The sequence below is a fragment of the Aythya fuligula genome, chromosome 2, assembly GCF_009819795.1.
Source record: "Aythya fuligula isolate bAytFul2 chromosome 2, bAytFul2.pri, whole genome shotgun sequence".
Taxonomy (NCBI): domain Eukaryota; kingdom Metazoa; phylum Chordata; class Aves; order Anseriformes; family Anatidae; genus Aythya; species Aythya fuligula.
In genome coordinates this window covers 4924537-4948208 of record NC_045560.1, presented here as the reverse complement: position 1 = coordinate 4948208, position 23672 = coordinate 4924537, and the positions used below count along the sequence as shown (strand labels likewise).

Genomic DNA, 23672 nt, shown 5'->3' with positions numbered 1-23672 from the left:
CTGTCCACTGGGCAGCCACAAAGCAGGCAGAAGTGCTTGAGCTAACTGAATATAATGTGAGGAGCTTTGGATCCAGTCTCCGACTGGAAACCCTCAGCCGGGATGAATGTTGTCGAGAGACATGGCAGGAGGCCGCGCATGGCCGTCGTGATGCATGTGATGTTTAAAAGCACTGACACAGCTGTCTCGCAACAGACACTTCAATTTCCCAGCTACCATGAAGTTAGCTTGCATCGCTTTGCAGAAATCAGGGCACTGACAGTGATGAGTGACACGGACAGGCACATTTCCAATCCTACATGTCTCTGCTGCACTGCAATCTATCACGATAGTTGGCACACCACACAGAAAGTGATGTGAAGACTCATCCCTGCTCCTCCTCTTCAGCAGAGATGGTAGGCCTCCCAGACAGCACCTCAAATCTCCCCGCTCTCTCAGTCATCTCATTGAGGAACGTGAATCCAGATGAGATTTAGGATGGGGAATAGTGATGCAATTTTAACTTGTTAATTTAAATTTGCTATGAATTGCCAATCAGCTCAAAGTTAAATGTGATGGAGCTGTTATGACAGGATGCCTCCAAAAGGCTTGAGTTAACATCAGTGCCTCCCAAGAGATTTTTCAGACTTGTGTAGTCCTGAAAACCACAGAGACCAATTTAAATAGTACCAGGATCAGGGAATTCAGATCCAGATTGCTCTCAAGAGTCCTCTAATACTTGTGAAGAAAACTCAGAGCAAGCATGCAAAAGTGGAAAGTACAAATCACTCCAGCACTGATATAAATGTTGGGGAATATACTATGCAGCTTGCTTTTTTCCTTCTGCTATGGCAAAGAAGCAGAGTGAGGGGGAGTATAGGGGGACAGGGGTGTAGAGTAACACCATGTGCTGGGAAAGGGCACAACAGTTAATTGTATAAATGTCCTCAGATGTTATCCTGAAGTTGTTCTTCCTGGCTTATTATCACACAGGATTTCTTTCTTTGGTCGTAGATGTAAGAACACTCTCAAATCTACTGGTAGTCAGGGTTCCTCTTCCTTTCCAGAGTAAAGAAAATGATGCTTGGTTTTATTGAAACCAACCCAGAGTAGTGTTTATTATTGAAAATATACAGTATTTTTGAACATCACATAAAAAGCCTAGTAGATACAACTGCTCTAGTTCAAAATGCTGAATAGATAATCTTTGTGCAGCATATAGCACTATCTTCATGACTCAAACACCTTCTTCTTATTATTGATTTTTTTTTACAGTGCTTCCCTTTTATATTTTTTAAACCCAGCAAACATGTTCTGTTGTCCTTCCCCACCCCAATGCTCTTAGCTGAAACCAAACAAAGACTTTCCAAGGGCTACTTACATTCTGTCAAAAGCATGGGGGTAAGAGGATTAAGGATACTTTATAGAGCTATCTAGAGACATTGCTGTCCTTTCAAAACTCTGTGTATGAACAGGGCATGGTTCTTGCAAGGCAAACTGCCCTGTGTTAAGCAGTCCAGTGATGCCCTGGCAGCTACCAGTCTATCAAAGGGTGAAGTGGGGAAGGTAGATAAATTCAGATTCTTCACACCACTTCTCAGATGCTCTTTTTCCTGCTGCCACATGTTCTCAAATGACAGTTCTGTGGAGAAGAATTTTTTTTACAAAGGACCAAGAAAGAGACGGGCTATCTACACACCAAACTGTTGAAATCATTGGGAACCAATATACAGGGTGAGATGGGCAGCATGTTGAAAATAGTCTTTGTTCACCACAATACAGAAGGGAAAAAAGTAAAGAGAAAAAATTGATTGTTCCTGCCACTGTGCTGTTTTAGGCTTCGTGTTGTGAACTTCCACAAGGTGCAGTCAGTTGAACCTCTTTCTTCTTTGAATCTGCTTTGCCACCATCAACTCCAAGAGGCTTTTGCCTGGTTGTCTTAAAGCAGCATTATGAACGTGGGAGATGAGAGTCCACAAAAACGTGATGGGCACCTCATTGCGAAAAAGCACAGTGCAGAATAAAGGAAGAAAGTCTGAAGAAAAGGGTTTTGGGGAGAGTGAAGAAAGAAGAACCCTGAAGGCCACCAGGTGGTGCGTATATGTGCAGGGTGTATCACACAGCTGCGGTCTGTTTGATGCTATGGAAGCTGATTCGTGTTGGAGATGTGGGGATAGACATGGCACGTGCCACACGTACTCGGAGCGAGTGATGGTCTTGCCAGCGGTGCCATCTTTTCCTGGCAGCAGAGCGGACCTGGTGAGAGAAAAAGGAAAGGACATGAACAATTAGAATATGCAGGTGTCCTCAGTAAAGGGACACTAGGTAGCACTGAGAAAAATGATGATAGCTGGTGAGCATTTGAAACACAGGGCTTGATTCGGCTTCCTACATTTGTGCGTCTAGTTCACTTGATATTCTCTTGGGTACTGCGCTCTGGGAAACGCATACGTTTCTCATGTCTCATGTCTTATATCTGATGTCTTAAATACCCCAGAGCATTTCAAATGGCAATGAGTGTCTAAACTTACACAGCTGAATCAAGCCCTCGAGATGGATGTACCTGTTGGTTGTCTTAGAGAGTCCCTATCACAGGCACTGTAGTTGTCTCTGCTTCCTTTGTACTTGACAGAGAATCCAGATTATCTAACTAAACCTTGGTGTCTACACCATGGACATACTTGAGCTAATCCCTGTGGGCTCCCTGTACAGGCTTGGAGAGCTATTCTGCAGTCAATGGAAGGTCAGCCTCAAGGAGATGGTTGTAATATGCCAGGTGAGTCTCAAACTCTGAGTATTTTTTGTATGGACCACAGAGGGAGCCCAGGAGCTCTAGCTCAAATCCATATGTATACAAGCAAGAGAAAGACAGGTGATAGGGATCTTAGCCAAAAACATAACTGGAAGGAAGGCTGGAGATTCTCCTAACATAGACTGCAACATCTTCCTGCCAAATCACCGGAAGACAAAACTCAAAGTCAGAACCTGAAATGAACTATTTAGACCAGTTTCTGCGTATTTCAGTTGATCTCCACTTATTGTAGAGACTTAAGAGCAATTCAGTCCCCTAACCCAGGCGGCTAGGTAAGTCTTCAAATTTAGGTGAGATGAATCTGGGCCCAGCTTCTTGGATAGGTAATCATAGACATGACATTTGGAAAGGATGCTGATGTTCTGCTGCCAACCTGAAATCCAGTCAACTTTGAAGGAAGAATATTTTTTGTATCAATCCAACCTCTATATCAAGCCAGGGCCTCCTTTGCCAAAGACACGTTTTGAGAAGATGGGGTTATAAATAGTATAATGTAGACATTAAACCTCATCTACTGACCCACAGTTCTCTTCCTGACCAAGGCAGTATGGTCAAAATGTATAATGCATCTCCTCCTAAAACAGATGTCCAAAATAGATCATATACTAAGATAAATGAAAAATGCATGTTTCTTTTCATTAGTTATAAAGTGAGTCTAGACAACCAGCTCTGTTTAGATGTTTGGATTATAAATTTAGCTAAATTTAGACAATATAGATATCTTACTCTGAATGTTTTCCAATCTTTAATGTACTTATCTTCATTGCATCCCTCAAAATTTAAGGAGAGCTCTTATTGCCGTTTTACCACTGCCAGGCTAAAGCTTGGGTATTAGTAGCAGTGATGTTGCCATAGAGTAGACCTCAACATGGTTCAACTACCATGGCAACCATATGAGGCCTGGCATGGGCTTGCATAGCCTTTGAGAAACCTTACTGACAAAGCTTCTCAGCTCTGAGCACCTGGGTGAGGTAGATCAAAGCCATGCTGGGTGTATTTATAATCAATATTGGAACTACAGGGAGGATGGTATTGAAACAAATCGTCCAAAGCTGCACAGCCACTGCTTTTCTCAGTTTCTTCTAAAGCCTGTATTCAGTCTTCAGGTGTAGTGTGAAGTCTACTCAAAACACAAGGAATGCACACTCACCAGCCCCACCTCAGACCAGCTCCAACATGCTGTCTATAGTGGGTGCTTGAATGAGTTGATGAACTCAAGTAGAAGTCGTATTTCCCACCCAAACCCCACACTGTCAGCATGAAGTGTCTTAGATGAATGGGAATAATGGTTAATACATACAGTGGTCTATAAGCACAGCATGGGAAGGGGGGATCTGCACTCCATGTCTCAGATGATTGCAATTCTCTCATTTCTTAGTGGGTCTTCACAGAGTTAGACCCATAGCTTGTAGCACTGCTTAGAAACTCTGAGCCCTATCATCACAGGAGTTGTAAATGAAGCACACCCTATTTTAGGTTTGTAAGGAACAACTTGGAAAACAGTTTTGCAATTTCCCTCTTTGGTGCCTTGGCAGGGGAATCCTGAAGTTGGAAATATGGCTTTTCTACCAGAATCTTTTTGGCAGGTACAGACTGGGCAAAACAGACCCAAGGATTTCTTTCTTTGGGTACTTTCTTGGTTCTGTGTGATCTGTGCTGCTTGCTCTAACACTTGAGACAATTTTGTTGCACGTGTTTATAGCAAGGTGAGGAGAGCACCACAGCAGGTTTCTTTCTTTTGATTTTGAATTGACGATTTAATTAAATATAAACTAATGTGGTTCACAGTTAATAGGGGTGGGACAGACCCTAGAAAAATAAAGTCTATCAGGGAACCACTTGCATGGAGAAGCGAAAGAGTGAACACCAAAGAGAAAGAAGGATTTAAGCTGAAAAACAGCACTGCCAGGAGAAACACTATCATCACAAAGGAATTTGAGCTTGGAATGAGAACAATGTGGTTAAACACTTCAGAGGATTTCTGGAAGACCCTCTTATTATGAAGTCGTAGGTACAAACACCCCCACTAGTTTCAAGGTGGAGGCTGGTCAGCCTACAAGGTGAGTTAAATGAGATATTTATATGAGACAGCCAGAGGCAGGATGGGCTGACTCAGCTCTACGCTACTAAAGTAGAAGCCACCTGCACTGTTCACTTTAACTTGTCTCATACAACAGCCCGCAATGGCTCACTGAACATCTAGGTAAAATATGAGGAACAGTGGAAGGAATATGCATCATGGTGCTGTGCTTCCCTGGCTGTCACTATTTGCAAATCTACCATGGTTCTACCTGGAGTGGCAAAGGGATATTTACTTCTGCTTCTGGATTTAAGGGAGCATATAACATACACCCAAGAGAGAATGTAGGTGTCTTGTACGTGCAAGGTTGGATGCGTATCATCTGAAAGCTTGGTACTTAGTCTTGGCCAATTATTTATGCTTTCAGTGTAGTTACTGGAGAAAGAGATGTTCCCCCAAAGGAGGTGGTTTAGGTATGTGGAATTAAATTAAGTACAACTTGCTCCATTGAGTGCAAAACTAGCTTCGCTAAATGTTGGGCACCTAATACAAATGTAATAAGATGTAAAGTGTCAGAGGATAACTAGTATCTTGAAATCATCCCATGAAGAACATGGGACTTATTCTGCAGAGGGACATTGCCTGTTGAATGCTCATTTCTCCCCATATGTCACCAAATATTGAGATTTTGTTAATAAAGTTTTTTCCCCCATTCTGCTGGAGTGGAATTCACCCGTACACAGAGAGCCCACGACCCACTCAAGTCCTTCATAAAGGTGATTTTTTTCATCTCTGATGCAAAAGTAAAGTTTCTGAGCAACTTGTGTGAGCAGATACTTACTCAGACAGAGAAGCCAGATTAGATTTATCATTTGAGCTTCAAACCAATCAAGTCAAAAAGAGACACCTGGAGATAAAGACGTGAGTCTAAACAAGCAGTTGTCTGAATGGCTTTTATGACATGGTTTGCTTACCAGCTTTGTGTAAAAAGTAGTAACAAAAGTGCTGTTGTCTTGTACAGCTGGAGCCATTCCTAATGGTCTAGCCCCGTGAAAATAGACTCTGCACTTACGAGGATAAGTGCAAAGCATTTTTTTAATGAGAAAATAATTCACTGCAATTAGGATGTGACCAAAGCACAAGCAGGAAAGGTTAAGCTCAAATTTATCTCTTACAGCTGAACTCAGAGACAAAATGCTGGCTTAACTTCAGGTCAGAAAAGAAAAAAAGAAAAATGGCTGTAACTGCTATAATAATATGTTAAAAAAAAAAAAAAAAAAAAAAAAGCTATTACACAGGGGACGAAGAAGAACAGAAAAAGCAAAATAGCAACTTCAAATCCAGTTGTTAATCATCAGAGCAACTATGCCTGTTTGTGAAGCATTTGTAGAGGCAGTACCATGTCTTAGAGTCAGCATTAGCACCTCTATGACCTGAAATTAACAGCATTTGCCAGTAATAGCTCAAAGAAGCATACACACTATCATCAGCAGTTAAAGCTTATCAAACAACAGCCTTGTAAATACAATTTACAAGCTTCATCCCTGTGTAACTTCAGTTGCTTGACATGATGTGAAGTTTCTCCACGCGGCCGAGCAGACTGCTCGGTTCTCTGCAGTGACCCTTGGTCTGTCTTTTTCATTCACATAGTTGCTCCCTCAGAGTCACCCTTTTCCTCTCTTTGCATTTTGCCCCCTGTGCAAATCACAGTTCCTGAACGTGCGATCAAATTAGATGTAATCATAATCACAGTTCCTGAATGTGTGGTCAAATCAGATTTACCAACAGATTTGTGCTTACAGACTGTGGGCACTTCTCTCAGCAGTCAAGAGAAAGAATTCAGCTGATGGGACAGACATGTCAGTGGGTGATAGTTTGTTTATCCCAACTGGATCACCCAACTGAGAAATTCTCAAACTTTGACATCACATCTGAAAATCACAAAAATTCACATCTGATCAGAGAAAATTATTAAAAGCCTCCCATCAGAAGAACAACAAAAAGAATGGAAGGGATGGAGAGAAGGATGAAAAGATGCAAAGAGGGTTTGCTTTTGTTAAAATGGACAGCAACTTCATATTGCTATTATTTGTACTGTACACTAGCTGCTGGCTACTTTTTTGCAGAAAAAGAATGAAAAGATGCAAAGAGGGTTTGCTTTGACAAAGTGGACAGTAACTTCATATTGCTATTATTTGTGCTACACACTAGCTGCTGGCTAATTTCTTGCAGCCATCAATTAGAAATGAGCTGAGGAAGGAGCCTTCAGTGACATTAAAATAAATTTTTGGAAGAAATGTCATGTCTTATTAGCAGACAGAAGATAGCTTGAACCATTTACACAGTGCTTAGAACAAAAAGGTCCATTCACTGGGGGCTTCTTGATGCAATACTGAAATATAAGAGTAGTGACAGAGGTAAAAAGGAAGACTGATAATAACAATAGGATTAAAGGATCCGTCATGGCAATGGAAGCTGAAAGGAAGACTGCTGGGACCCCTCCATACTCTGTCCCCAGAGGATATACCACACATGCAAATGTTAACAATTGAGTGGCAGAGGGACAACAGGGACTCTGATTACTGAAGAGTCACGCTCAGCAGTCTGTGACTATATAACCTTAATGATTATATAACCTTAATGACCTTAAAACCTTAATTATGTTCTCGTTTTGTTCATATGCTCCTTTTTACTCCCAGAAAACCTGATCTAAAAGCAAATGGAATAACAGTAGTTCCTATAGTTCTCAATGGGCTTTGCAATAGACCAGTTTTTGCTCTGTGAAAATCAGTTTTAGTAACAAATTCATCAAGTTTCACTTGTCTTTGTGCCATGCTTCAGATCCTGGTGCTGCAGTTGGAGGTCACTGGAGAATCACCCTGGAATTTAAACATCTTTGGTTGCAAATGGTGGTGCAAATTGTGGGAAAGTTGATGAAGATTTATTCAATTATATTGTAAGCTATGGATGAGGAAGAGGGACTTTCAAAAGAGCAGCAAGAGGGAACTGGCTATGAGGACTTTAAATTTCAGGGCACCAGTCTGTCTCATTGGGTCTGATCCTGTAGTGGAATCTGCTTCCAGGAAGCTTCTGAAGCCCTGGCCTCTGCATGTATCCAGCAGAGACACAGCCAGGAATGGCCAAGAGATGCTGGCAACAGTTCCTCCAAAAGAGACAACTGAAATAGGTCAAATGAATTCTACTCTCATTTGGGTGAATCACTGCCTATAAAGGGAGTTGAGAGTGATCAGCTTACCTGCAAATGTGTATGTATCAGATGTCCGACATTAGGGGAATAAATTCCATCCATTATATATTAGAATTTAAAGTAAGGCGATGCTTTACATAATACCTTGTTTTCCAGAGGAGTAAGGTGTTCCTCAAGAGAGAAAGGTATTTAATCTAAAAGGCATTAACAGTAAATGTTGTGAAAAAGCCTATGGACCAAGCCCAGATCCTTGTAAAGATTAAGTAAGTGTAATCCTGAATGGAAGCAAAGAAACAGAACGGCCTAAGCACAGACCTCACTGAACTGCCAGACTTGAGGATCTGGTGATGAGGAACACTAATGCTCTCAGAGAGATAGGACTGAGTTTTTTTATTGTGTTAAATAACCAAACAACTATACCTATGTCATACCATACCCTATTGGTAGCTTTTCAAGACTCCCAGTAGAACCAAATCTTGGACCAGAGATGACCAGTTTACCATCAGACAAAGAAAGGAGCCAAATGTCTCTATAAAGATGCCATTATCAGTGTTTAATCCTAGTAGGGTAGGGAGTGGATGTAGTATAAAAATTAATCTGCAAAGCTCAAAGGAAATGTGGTAATAAATCCTGTAATCTTCCACCAATGAAGCTCAGGTGGACCTTTTCATCACATTGCTATTTTATGTACCATTATTAAGTTTCTTTTTCTCCCTCCAAATTACCTGGCTTAACTGGTTTGCAACTCTTTTTTCTTTTATTTTTTTTTTCCCCAAGAGTCTTTGGCAGCATTTCAATACATCGCAGTAACAGGCTGATAGTTCTGCAGCACCTGCCAGACTGGGACACTGAAGCCTAATTTCCAAGATTACAACAGTGCAATTTTGTTAATGTATACAACTGTTTCAGAAGATATCACAGTTCTGACTAGTAAAGATTTGTTGCACATTTTGTGCAGGAGACAAACGCTGCTCCCTTTTTCTGGGCCGCAAAGGGACTGGTAAAAAGCAGAACCAACCATTTGAGGGGGAGGCCATAAATGCAATCAGCCCAAGCCAAGACTTTGTGCTTTTGTTGTGGAGTGCTCTGGAGTCACTGCCACAACAGCAGCACTGCAGATGAAAAGGAAAACAGGGTGTGGAAGGATCTTCAGGCCAGTTCCTATCCTTCAGCATGCCTAGATCTTCTCTTTCTTATAGGATGCTACTCTGAAGAGACCTGCTGGACTCACAGGTGATTTTCTGTGAAGGTGACTTTCTACCAGAAAACACCTGGGTGAGGAGATGGGCAGTGGAAGGAGACTGTAGTCCTGTAATGAACCATGACCTGGTGGTCCCAACGGGAAGGTTTGACTTTATATTGACCAGTCATTCCCAGGGGCATTTAACAATAGTACTCACATCCATATTGTTGGGTCCCTTTGCTCAGAAAACAATAATTGTGGAAGACGGAATTAAACTTTAGCCCTCTAGTCCACCCCCATATTCATATTTATTCAGCGATTTGGAGGAACGCTTAATGCGTGTCCTTTGGGTTCGGGATGATTAATGTGAAGTCTGCTTAGATTGATGGGCAGGTGGATGACTAACCATTTAGGTCATGATTCATAGCTGGCTATTATAATGAATAGCCTCCCAAGATGATCAGATCAAAGTAAGCCACTTTGAGCTTAATAGATTTTGAGAGACAGATGGTGCCTGGGTAAAGGGTCAATATACAAAAATTAAACATATTTATCCTTGTCTTGCACCTAGTTGTGAGAATAATTTACAGTGCCATCTAACGAAGTTACGTGTTCTGTTGCTCTCTGGTTATGGTTTCCGTTTAAGTCAGATAATTGCTTTCTATCTTAAATGTGAATTCATAGCTGATTGTTGATATTGACCAGATAATACTAGAATTTGCTTGAGATGAGAATTCATTCTTTGCAAGAGAATTTCAGACACAACCCTTGCTAGCTATGTATCCCCCCCAGGCATGGTTGAAGGACAACCACCTTGTTATGGATATAAGACTCAGGAATTACAGAATAATTATGTTTAGAATGGACCCCAAAAGGTTTCTGGTCCAACACTTTAGAATTATCCAGCCATTTTGACTACATACAAAGTTAGACATCTCAAAATGCCTCTCAGCCTTTCTTCTAATGCTGATATACCCTCAGTATGATTTTATTTTATTTTATTTTATTTTTGCCATTGTGTTTGATCAGGATTGCCCTTATTTCCTTCATTTTGTTTGCTAGAGGTGACTTCTCTCTTTTCCCATTCATCAAGCAGTATCACTTTATAAATTTGGGTCACTCTAACACATCACCACCTTCATTCACAAGCACTCTGTTATTGTACAGCTATGTTATTATCTCCTATTAGGGTTGTTAAGTCTCCCAAAGATCAGAGAACTCTCTCAGGGGTCATCACTGGTGGCTATTGGAAATGACATAAAGCACCTAACAACAAGAAGAGGTATTCTCTGGGGGCAGGGATCCTTTCCCTCTTTATCCTCTTGTTTACATCATGCCTTTGTTGAGGTAACAGGACTGGAGACAGGCCTCCCAGTGAAGTTCTCATTCCTCTGAAGGGTTACCAGTGGCTGACTAGAAATATTTTATTTCCTTTTCTAGGGTACATTGCATCTGAGATCTGACCTCCTTCCTTCCAGACTCCAACCAACAGCAGCTATAAGACCACAGCTAACATAACCATACAGTTAGATACACTTGGAATATGAAACGCAGTAAGTGCACTTTTTCCCTGTCTTCACTGATCATTTGTTAGGCCTAATAACAGTGAGTCTCTTTTGGTAATGAAATTATAATGAATATTTATCCTAGATTTCATATCATGCAAATAAAGGAATTTCAAGAATATTCTACATATGCCTAAGGACTATAACCTTCACTGAGTCTTTATTAAGTTTCAGATCTGGCAGTGACCTTGATAGATAATGTTTTCTTCCAACATTCATTTCTCAAGATCATTGTCAGAAAAATCATGTACCATGTGAGATGAATCCTACACCAAGCAACCTTTTAAAAGACAAGCATTTTAATTAAACACATACTATCAAGTGCAGTTGCTGGATGGAATTCATCAGCTTGCACTACAGAGGCTGAAGAGATGATTTATTTTTTTTTATAAATCTATTCTCTCATCCATACTTACATAAAGATGAAATACCATGAAAGCATATCACTGCTTATAGATTATTATGTTACAATCAAACTGATCTAGGTAGAATAATTCTCATCAACTCAAATATCCTAAAGTTTTCTTTAATGAACTGTAGTAAGAAATAAACTCTCTACTCAGAAGGTGGTGAGGCCCTGTCCCAGGCTGCCCAGAGGAGCTGTGGCTGCCCCATCCCTGGCAGTGCCCAAGGCCAGGCTGGATGGGGCAGCCTGGGCTGCTGGGAGGGGTCCCTGCCCATGGCAGGGGGTGGCACTGGATGATCTTTAAGGGTCCCTTCTAGCCCAAACAATTCTATGATTCTAGGAAAAAAATATCCAATAGAAGTTCTGTGAAAGTATATTCTGTTCAGCACAGCTCCATGCCAACATCTACTCTTGTTCCAAGAGAACTCCATCTTAAACTTTTCATTTGTTAAATCCTATGTTATGTGAAATTAAATTCAATCTTGTGATTTGTGAATTGATGGAGAACTTTTTGAGGAGCATTTTGATTTTTGCAGTCACTGAAAAAAAAACCCACAACCAACATTCATACTTTTAAAGTGTTATGTAACGAAAATGCATACATCTTTTGTCATTGTCATTTTTCATAACATCTGGGATTCTCAAAACATCTTGATCTCAATTTTCTTGGAAGTGCAGAGATGCTTCAGATTAAATGAAATTTGCATATTTTTGCCCTCTAGGTTTAGTAGATGTTCTATGCATCCAACAAGGACAACTTTTTTCCATAAGGTCTCTAGAGCTGCTTAATATGAGTCAAGTGCTAGTGGCCCCTGATGCCCATCCCTGGCACACGCAGTTTGTTCACAAGAGCTTCAGAGCTTTTCAGAACAAAAAAAAAAAAAAAAAAAAAAAAAAAAAAAGACTGTCAGTTCTGTATCTAAACTGCTTCTTCTCCCTTGATTCACTGGAATAGCTTGTGTATAATATTATGTATCAGCTTGGAAAGACATTTATATTCAATACCTGAAGAGCCATATCTCCAGAAAGGGGGCTTGAATGATACACACTCTCTCAACACCTGGCCCATCAGCTTAATTCAGCTTAATTCTCACTGCAGCCAACAAAGCTCCTCCTACATCAGTCTGAAATCTGTTGTGGAATCGAGGGAAATATAATTCCTCTGATCTGGTGCAAAATTGCTCTTAGGAAGAGAAGCAACAAATTTCTGCTCTAAGTCATAAGTCCACATTTGTTTAAATAAAGGGAGGCTACAAGACGTTACACAGCAGAAACTCTTCTCTGCTTCTTTTGCAAACTTAACAGGTAGAACACTGACAAAAAGCAGAAACTTTGATAACTGTCATCTGTGATCCATATTGTGTGAACTCTACTGCCAGCAGTCATGGGCTCTACTACAGACTGTCATTAGGAGTTTACAGGAACCTAGTGGCATCTATCAAATATGAAATGGTGGAGATGCAGCTGAGATCACAGCATTATTTAAATTTTATATTAATTAATTTTCTATATATTTTTTTTTGTTTGTGTCATAATTAAGAGCAGGCTTGGCACTGTGTGGGCTAAATAACCTGCTAAAGACTATTGCATGCATTTAAAGTACCCAAGTCTGTCATAGCTGGAGAACCTGATGTATTTATAAACTTCTGAGACAGCAAATCATCAGCTCATCTATCACACAGACAGGAATACCAGGCTGACTAAAGAGATGATAATTCATCAAGGCTTCAGTGATATTTATAAAGGTTTCAGGCTGTTCTACGAAGAGGAAATTTATGGAAGTTCTGCAATAACTATTCCATATGGACATTTATGCAGATTCACTTCTCAAAATAAAAAAAGTCTTTGTTACACTACAATCTTATCGGATGATGCAATTAACTATTAAATGAGCTAAATCTACTGTGGATTTTACTTACAATGCTGGGAGATTGAGTGGCATTTCCTTCATCACCACTCTTAGCTGAGATGACTCCCTGAAAGCAACTGATGTAGGAGAATGCAAATGATATTTTGGTACTTCTTTTCCAATGTGATCCTGTTCACATGGACTAAGAAATACAGGATTTTTCATAGTAGATATCTGAGGAATGCTTAATGTACTGCAAATCTAACTGAGCAATAAATGAATATAGCTTTCACTGCTTAGATATGGAATTTAATGATAAGGAAAAACACTTTTGCTGTGCTAACAACCAAGGCCCTCACATATGCCTTTTTCTGGCAATGCTGCCTGTACAGGTTACACTTCACGAGGAGGCAAGACACGGCATAATTGCAAGCATTTGCAGTCTGATGTGGCTTTGGAATGTGATGTGGGAAACATAAGCTGTTTTAGAATACTTTATGAGTGTAGGGAGATCTGGAAAGGATAGGCAGTATCACACGGGAGAGCTTTTACAATGGTTTACTATAAGATATATGTATTTTTTTTCTGGTCAACATCATTAGAAACTCAGAAGAGTCTGAAAAGCCATTGAATTTTCTACTTGTTTCTAAGCTTTGCAGAGCTGCAGCTGGAACAGAGCAGGAAATTTTACCCTTTAAAACCTTTATGATACTTCAAAGACGTGCCCACAATACCATAAGATGAATCCAAAGTCCCTTTTCAAAGAGAAAATGCTTCAATATCTGGGGGACTTAGTTTTATGTTATATCTCAAAGACTTATTTAGGCAGTTTCCATGGTTTAGTCAGTCAAGTTATACATTATGTAAACATATGAGAGCAGGGAAGATTTAGCTCACAACTTTAGCTGTTCGTAGGTGTCTACATGTGAGCTAAGTGTGTAGGCAAGCATCAGAATCAGCAGAGAGCTAGTCCATACTGCCAGTAATGTCTAGAATTGTGCAGGTGAGCAAACAGAGGTGTAGGCTAACCTGATGAGAAGGAGATTGTATTGACTGGCTTGAACTAGTTATACAGAAAGCTACTGCATGGGAAGTGGGCTCATGGCCATGGACAGAAAACTTCAGACTGCTGTAGTGAAGAAGGAGATGCTTCTTCCACTTCAGGACAGCTGAAAGAATCCAAGAGCAGCCAGAAGAGTGAAAGCCTGGTATGACCTGGCCCTAGTTCAAGTCCACAAAATAGAAGTGTGCTGGGCTAATACAAAGTTCTGACTGTTGATACATGAGTCTTTTAGTTCCTTCAACTTCATCAGATTGTGCAGCACAATGGCTCACGATAAAAAACAAACAAAAGAAAGAAAAACAAACAAACAGAAAAACAAGTGTGATCATAAAACAACTCAGATAGGTAGCAAGGTTTTCAGGTAACTGTTGTCCCAGTTAAGGAGTCAGTACTTTTGGGGGAAGACTTTACCCATTATTAAGAGGCAGATGGAGTGGTCATAATTCATTGGAGGAAGGTTAGAAAGAGAGCCGAGGACACTCTGCTGGCTGTTTATAAAAATAGCATGTGCCTAACCTGGGAAAGCAGTGTTGCTTCTTGTTAACATCACCTCAGAGTTGAGTTAATATGAGGAAGGCATGAAATGAAGAAAAGCAAAAGCAACAACAATAAAACCAAAGACAACAACAACAACAACAACAAAAAAGAAACACCAAAATGCTGGTGCTTCATTGGTTGACGTCTAGAAAGGTGAGGAGACATGCTCATTCCTTTTCATAGTGCCACACAGGGAACTCACAATGAAACTAAAAGCAGCACATATAAAATATATACTGATTCTGCAGGAATAACTAAGACATTAGATTCATTTCTGCAGAGGCACAAACTTTAACTGGAATAAAATGACATGCATAATGCAGATAAATTAGACACAGGCACTGTAAGCAGGGAAAAAAATAAATCTCTCACACTTTGTGGTGTAAATCAAACACAAAGAGGTATTAGTGAGACATTTCTTACATGAGTATCAGTTCCCCAGAACTAATTCAAAAGGAGCACACCAACCCTGTTCCCAATTATTTACAACAGGTATTGATCACTTAGACAGAGATACCCACACAGAAAAACTAACTCACTCAGCTCAGCATGGCAATCCCATTAAAAAAAATGGGTCACCTGTAGCATAACCTTAATGAGAGCCCAGATGAGAAGCACTGCTTATGTATGCCCAGAAATCATATTAAGAATTAATGAGAAACCTCAAAAAAAGTTTTCTTAAAATGTGGGAAAAAAAATACAATCTGAGAATACTCCTCTTCTGCTCTGCCCTCCCAGCTGGAGCTGAATGGGATAAAGTTTTGTGAACACAGAACACCCACAAAGAGGGCTGGGAAATTCAGATGCACATTAACAGAAACTTCTTCAAGAGGAACAGACTGATGGGACTATGACCTCATGTAAAAACATCTCATGCTCTACAATCAGGCACTCAAATAGGTTCCACCTCCCAAGAATTAATCACGCTGACAGCAGAAGACACTACTTACCTCCCCATTCAAGAAGCAGTAAAATACTGACACAAAGAAACCCTGGAAAGAATAGAAAGCAGTCAGTTATTAGGTAAGTATTTTCACAGGAAGAACTGGGGACTGAGCTTTCACCTGGTATCATTCTGAGTATAATCATAACCTTGTTGACATCCATTTCCAGCAACACAATATCTTTACCCTACAATTTCATGACAAGATACCAGGTGTCTTGCAGCTCACTGTTAATATATAAGAGCTAGAATCTAGACAGCTCTTCCACTGATTGAGTGGATTGTCAATTCAGTTGTGCTAAAGCCTTTCTACAGCTTCCAGTTGCCTCCCCAAAATGGCACAGGTCCTGTGTCATGCTTGCCAGTTCTATGCGTATGTCTTGGACACCACAGGGGGGTGTCAAATGGCCTTGGATGCTCTTGTGTTTCATCAGGTTGCTTTCGTTCAACTGAGCTGAAGTGCACTGCGGAATCTATTGACAGCAGTGACTACACCTCTCTAATGTTTGCAAAGATTGCAATGACCATAATGGAAATTCAGACAACAACATGATGATGCTTTCATGTTTAAATCTGAGTCCCATCCATTCTGCTTTCAGCAATGGACTGCAATTATTGTCACCATAAAGCAGAGATTCACCACCCCTCCTTTCTTACATATGTCTTCATAACACTAACAATAAAATAAGCAGTGCATCATTTTTGGAGACCTTGAGCAATACAATTAATTTCAGGGAATGAAAAATGTGGATTGCTTCAATGGTAAGAGCTAAAGTTCCTTTGCTCATTGATTAAAACCATCATTTTTTCTTTTTCAATTTCCAGTTTCAATTTCTGGTGGGATGCTCTGTGCTTCAAAGCTAAACATGCAATCAGTAATACAGTAATCTGAAGCCCCAAACTTTTGTATTACACAGCCTTAGATTTGGCTTGACAGAACGTGTGTCATGTATTTGCATTGACAAACTGGGTATCAAAACATTTGCCCCTGCAGATATCAAAGGTAAAACATTAATATCAAACTCAATTCCACTCCAGACCAGGAGGGGTCTTTAAGCAGAAGTAGAACCATAGAACACACCTAACCAGAAGTAAATGACCAAATATAATACGATTATTTCAGTCACTTTTTTCTTCTTCTTTTTTTCCCAAATCCGGAAAGCTGGGACAATTACTCACCTTCCACTGCCTTTTACGACTGGCAGAACTCCTATAAAAGATAGTGGAAAAAGGAAATAGGGCACAAGTGCTCAAAGATTTGTTATGGTCTGATGGCTGAGTATACTCAGAACTGCAGGAGCACTGGGGTGAGAGGCTGGGTAAGATTTAGGACATAGTTAATGTCTTAAGTCAACTCAGCAGGTAGGATTTGTTTCCTTTTGCTTTAGGAACATCTAGTCTAAATCTCAGCTAGCTTTGTGAAGAGAGAGAGGCAGCTTGGAAGCATGATTCACCATCCTCTCTCATGTAGTTTCTGATGGGATGAAACATCATCTGTCGCCTGACTTTAGATGGAGATTAGATAAAGACCTGTAGCTGTAGACTAAACATAGTGCTGATAAGGGAGGTAAATCCCTCTGGTATACACCTGAGAAGAGTCCTCCACTTCATAAGACATGCTGAATATATCTATTAAGTAAGCAAAAATAACAAAGCTGAGCACTTTTCAAGTATTATTTGTATCATGGACTTTACTGCCATATGCTTCATGGCTGAAAAGCACTGAGGATCCTTTTAGCCAATACCAGATGTAAAATTGCTCTCCTACCTGGAAAGACTGCAGAAAGGAATTGAAATAGATGAAAACAATCTGGGAAATGTCATCTTCACCAGGGTTGACGAAGAAAAGCATATATGTGATGCCTAGCAGAGGCAGAAGAACTAAAGTTGCCTTGACTGCTTTCCTGTGGGGAAAAAAGAGAAAACACAAGTGAGCAGAAGATAAAACGGTGTTACCTGAACCGCTGTAGAATGACCCCACCGAAACAGATCACTCCCTAAGTGGAGAGAGGGCACAAGTCTCAGAGCAATTCAGAGGGCTGTGAAGTACCTACGTTAGCTGGAGAGGGAACTTAGGTGCCTCCTTGAGATAGTTCAGCGCCTGCCCATCTTGAAAAGGGAGTAGCCAAGAAGAAGCAAGGATTTCTTAAGACATGGCTGCTCAGGGCTGTCCAACATGTATGGTCACTGGAGGAAGGAACCACTTCCAGAGCAAAATTCATATGTAAAGTTCTGTCCAGTGTCTAACACAGGTGCTTGGAATTAGGGAGTACAACTGCTCCCTGTAGGTATCTCCATCTCTCAGGGCATGCTTATAGGACATTCTCTAAGGGCAACGGTAAAAGCCTCTGTTTGCACAATGGCCAAATAATTCAAGCATTTGAGCTTGACTCCGTGGCCAAAAGGCTGGAGAGAGTTTAGCAGGGGGGGGCTGGGAAAGAATGTCAGCCTCCACTTTGAGTTGTGAAACCACAGGTGGGTTTGTGAAATAAGTTTCTGACCAGTGCCTGACCACTCGAAGTAAAGTATTCTGGGAAAGCCTTTGCCTTTGAATCCTGCTGTTTGTCCCCATACCCTGAACTCCAGGAGAGAGGTAGAAACCTTTTTTACATCCTTCTGTTTCTGCCTCTTCTTCCTCTGGATAGTTTCTGTCCTATCTCCAGGGCTTGCATTAGGCTGAAGGTTTTGAGATTCTTTGCAGGAGTGATTTGTTACACCTCAGGATGATAAGGTGGTAAATCCTGCACTGGGGTAGGACTGCTGTGCCTGTTAGACCTTCCCTGTGCCCACCTTTTGATTCTGTCTGGAGTGTAAATGCTCACGCTCCCTGCAACATCTGTATCCCCGATGCAACGGTTTAGGGCTGTCTTACAAATAATAAACAAGCAGATGGTGCACAATGAAACATTAGTTGTTATTAACAGAATTATCAGGGGCTAATCTTTATTATTGGGGCTGTAATAGTGTCTTGAGATGCCAGAAGCAAAACAACACCTCATTGTGCTAGGTACTTTACAAAGACGTAAGACTGCAATTTTGCTAAGTCTCTATAAATTTCCATAATAAGGCTGCAAAAGGTGGATAAAGGCAGGTAGGTGGGTAGGCACAAAAGCACTGTCAGTGTCAGGAGACAGCGACAGTTTTAACAAACTGGCTGCCACATTATTTAATACTTGCTTAACAAATGTTTGGAGTACTCGGCTTTAGAGCAGCAAGCCTTGCCCCAGGCTTTCCTGGAATCGTAAGGGTTTCTATTTAGGCTGTGAAAAAAAAAAAAAAAAAAAAAAAAAAAAAAAAAAAAAAAAGATTCCCTCACAGAGCTTGTAGTGAGGATAAGATCATCATCATCTGTTCAAGGAGGAAGGCAGTTACTTTAGATTGCCTCAAAATCTAATATCTCTAATCCCCGCCAACTGCAGCAGGGAGTAAAATGTAATGAGATTTGAATTGTTGGTTGCTTTTTTTTTTTTTTTCATGCTAGTTTTAGTTTTATAGCATGAGGTTTGAGCATGAAAAGGGGTAATTTTTTTCCTCTTAATTTCTTATGAATTGTGCAAAGAAGAATCTGAACAAGAAAAACAGACTATTGCATTAACTTCACATTTGTCTCCAAGCCACAGACAGGAGTGAAAGGAAGGAACCAGGTAAAACAACAAACCCCCATTACTGCAGGAAAACTGCCTCCAAAGTCAAGAGCAGGATGATTGAGGACATCAGGATTTGAACCTCAGCTTAATACACTGAGATTTTATCTAGAAATGATTTAGAGGATTGTGGCCAATATCACCCCACAAAAACAGAGCTATTTCTCAGAGCAAGGACATGTCTGTCCATAAATGCTCCAAAACACTGGCTCATGTTGCAGGAGACTGCAAATAGTAAGACAGAAAAGACACTCGGCATCTCCTGATCTCTACGATTTTTTTTTTATTATTTTTTTTCGGGACTGTTTGGGTCTGATCTAAGTCCACAAGGCTGACAGAAGTCCACCTTCCTTCTGCTTCCCTGGGCTAAACATTCCTGTCTTTTCCTTTCTACCACACTTGTGTTTGTGAGGTTGTACGGTCACCTAGCTCGGGGAACTGATCTGCCTCATAAATAAAATATAAGAACATATACATATATATAAACAAAAATGTATTTAATAATAAAATAAGTAAATAAAATAAATACATAAAAAGGCACTTCATAAATAGGTAATAATGTGTTGAGGATTAGTTCCCTGGTGCAACCCACTGAATGGTTACGCTAATGCTGGTGGCAGCTGAAAAGGCATGAACACCCTTTTTTCCCATAACCTACAGTTTACAAATACCATTAAACTCTACTTTAAATGCCTGTATGTGCACAGTAATCATCAGTAATAATACTGCTATTGATTACAGATGTGGTATGAGTGCTTTGGCCCAGGCTCTGTTCTTTAACTTCTGACTCTGGTAGGATCTTATTATGAACATGGATCTTAATATGCACATACACAAATTATTGGGAAGTCTTGGTATTGCTCTGCATCTACAAAGCTAGAAAATGAGACAAAGAAGCACTGATGCATCATATTAGCTTAATGAATGATCTATTCCTCAGTGAGAGGAGTTAGGACATATTTGTATCATATAATGCTTATGCTTGTACACATACAGAAATTGATAAAGTTCCTGTCCTCACTGACAGTTTGGATTTCACTGGAAGGGGGAAATTTCACATGTGCATTAAGATAAATGTAAACCTGATGGAGCTGGGCCCATGGCAGTGCACAGCTGTCTCTGTACCTGTACACCTTGGCGGTTTCCATTGTTTGGATATCGAAATGGAGTGGACAGAGAGAACACAGGCACACTTTAAAGAGAGCCTGCAAAAATAAATACTGTGGAGCTAACTATAGGAGCTCAAGTGGAAAGGAGGACACCCTCTAAATCACAGTGGCATCTGGAAAGACAAAGACGGGACAAGGACAGGACAGGCAAGGCAGTTCTTTGCAAATACCACAAACAGCAAGAAGCACCAGCTGACTTACCTGTACTGTATTGTCTCTGAAGTGGTTGAAGCTCTCAGCTTTGTCATTAAAATCCTAACTATGTTAAATAGGAATACAAAATTTATCTGGAAAAGAAGGAAGAGAGAGGAAAAAATAAGACCTGTGAGTCAAAGAGTGGCTTAAAGGATGAGATACACCTTAAAAGACACATTTTGCAATTCCAATCTGATCAAAAACAGCCTCTCAGCTTTATCACTGATTGCAGCAGACTCAGAAGTTTACCAGAAATACCAGATTATGCAAGCAAATATCCAACAGCTACTAATCCTTTCAAAACAGGAATTAAAATGTAGAATGAAACTAACGGTCCCAGCAAGTAGCCTTATTTTTACACCCTTTTACTCCTTTTTTGGGTGACCCAAGGAGCTAAGGGTGGGATTTGTTTGGATCTTTGCTTCTGGCTCTGTCTTGGCTCACCCAAGGCTCGCTGTGTAGAGTACTGGCAGCTCTGTGCTGTGCTGACACAGAATGCATCTGAAACCATCCTTAGATTAGGTGGGGCTCACAAGACCCCTGGTGCAAGACTGTATTGCAGAGATCTGAATGTAACCAAGTCACACTGGACTCCCTTCAGATTCAGTGGAGTCCACTCATTGCACACTACAAGAGACATTTGAAATAGAGCAGTTAAATCATTCCTGAAAAATGCATTTTTTTTTTTCACTGTCATTGAAGCTGAAATGACAGATTTACCACTTCTATTTTTAATCTGCTGAGCCGGGTAATTATTATTTCTGTTACCATCTCAATGCTGAGAATTGAGATTTGCTCTAATTGCTGTTGTTGCATATGCTAGAGAGTTTCTCAGACAAGTTTCCTCTCAGTGTAAACAGGAAAGAAAAAGAAAAAAAAAATCTGAAAAGAAGATTGTGACTTGTATACTGTGATCAGCAGAGGGATTTGGCACCTAGGAGCAAGTTCTGTGTTGCTTTCACTACAAAGTAGGGTAGCTTGCAACACATGGAACTATCTCAAGATTGTTGACGATGTCAGAACTGCCGAACTGTTATCTCAAGACTGCTGAGGTCACAACCTAAGCTTGTGAGAAGACATTTATCAACACATTTATATCTCATTTCCAGGATCCCAGGGCTCCTGGCATTTTGTGGTCCGTGAATGGAAGAACTCTGTGACTGCCTTCCAGCTGAACACTGCAGCAGAGCTGCTAACACAAAGGTGTTCTAGAAATATGCTCTTTTTTTTCCCCCAATGAAATGTGGTGTGTTTTGATGATTATGGTATCTTGGCATCCATCACATCATTCCCTGTGGTTATTGTAATGTTATTTATAACAAATGGTGCAATAAGCACTCGAATAGACACTGGGAGACTGGCAGTGTTGGGAATCTTGTACATTAAATGCTTATTACGTGAGATACCAAAATGCTTCTCTAAGAGTTATGTGACATTTTTCTTAGCAGAGCAGGGCCATGGGGAACCTAAGAAATAAATAAAACAGTGTATGCAGCTTGTATACTTGCTCTTGCTGGAATTGTCTTTGTTGTATTGAAGAGCATGAAGTCAAACAGTTCTCGCTTTATTCATCAGAGACAACTGCTTCAAACCACTGGTTTGACGTGAATCTTAAACTCTTCACATTAGCAACTGCACCATTCCCCGGGAACACAAAGAGAATTGTTTGGAGAGAACCTACTGAAGGGCAGGTAGGCGGGGGTGTCCTTCACCCACAGAAAGAAAACATTTGCCTCTGAAATTAAACCACCAAATCTTGACGTTCTTTGTCAGCTCAGAGTCAGGTTTGGGTTACTTCCATCAAGGATTCCAAAAAGGCACCGATCCAAAACTTGCTGCTTTTGCAATCGCAATGGAAGGTGCCAGATGGAATTAGAGACTATTAGGCAAGGGCAAGTTCCAAATATAAGCAGGACTAATCACATGGGATTAACATGATGAACTGGACTGGAGAAAGCATTTCAAGTTTTGGGAGTTCTAGTTTGATGTGACAGCAGAGAACTGGAAATTCAAATTGCCACAGGCTGCATCAGAAAAAACAGGGATTTTTATCTTCTTCAAAATTAAATTGCAGAAGTGATTCATCAGTCCAGAAGGAGAATTGCTAGCTGAAAAGTTTGGGAGTTACTTTAGTAGAGATACTCTTATTCTATATAAATGAATTTGCTGTTCTCACTCTTTTCCATGAGCTCCCCCATCCAAGGGCTGCTGAGAGAAAACGACGACATACATAAAGGATCTATTAGTACTTCTCACCTAGATTTTCATGTTTATTTGCACACACTGATCCCTGGTGATAGTTGGCTTGTTTATCTGGTTGGCAGCATTAATTCTGACAGCCTCAGTTGATGCTCGCTGAGTGCTAGGTGCCACCAAGAGCAGAGCATCCCAGTGGAGGCCACATGAGGGAGAGAACTCAGCTACCCAAGACCATAGCACTGACAAAGGTTCTTGCAGAGCTAGGGACTACAGGTGGCACTGATAGCTGTGACAGAGCTGATAAGTGACCTAATCTGTCTGTCACAGCAAAAGGAAGGCAGATGTGTTAGTGCTTACTTCTAATGGGCTGCCCAGGTGTCAGAGGAAAGCCTGGTAGGGACTTTATACCCATAACATTTACTGGGAGAGAGGAACACTGAGGCCAAGACAGGGGCATTGGTAACTCACCCTGAATTCTCTTCCCGGTTCTGGCCTGGAATATACTGCGTATCCTTAGTCACTTGGGATGAAGAATTTAAGCTTGAGGGTCTGAAGACAAACTAAAATCTGTCTGCAGATATACTCAGTAAGCTAAAAGTCTGCGTTTCAGAGTGACTGTCACCCTGAATGTTTGTGGTCATGTACTTGTCAGCAAGGTATGTGATTTGCAAACATCTCATTGTCATACTAATGTTGTCTTTCCTTCTTTTTCCCCTGAATTTTCCTTTGCTATAGAAACTTTCAAATGAGGGAAAGGATGGCCTCATGACTGCAATAAAAGTGCCTTGTAGATAGCCCTAAGCTAGTTACCAACAGCTCCTTTAATAAACAGCAGAGACAAATAGCTACTTCAACAATAGAGTTCCTGCTGTCTATTTGGGACGTTTACTTTGGTATGAG

General features: G+C 40.6%; 1 protein-coding gene across 1 annotated transcript in view; it reads right to left on the bottom strand.

Moving 5' to 3' along the window:
* Window positions 1-1087: 1087 nt before the first annotated feature.
* CRHR2 (corticotropin releasing hormone receptor 2) overlaps window positions 1088-23672 on the bottom strand; it is a 108314-nt gene continuing 85729 nt past the window's right edge. The window contains exons 9-12 of the mRNA XM_032183444.1: window positions 20580-20665; window positions 17334-17469; window positions 15573-15614; window positions 1088-2235 (exon numbers count right to left, since the gene is read on the bottom strand). Coding sequence (XP_032039335.1) covers window positions 2095-2235; window positions 15573-15614; window positions 17334-17469; window positions 20580-20665 — 405 coding nt within the window. The 3' untranslated portion in view covers window positions 1088-2094. The remainder of the gene's footprint in view (window positions 2236-15572; window positions 15615-17333; window positions 17470-20579; window positions 20666-23672) is intronic.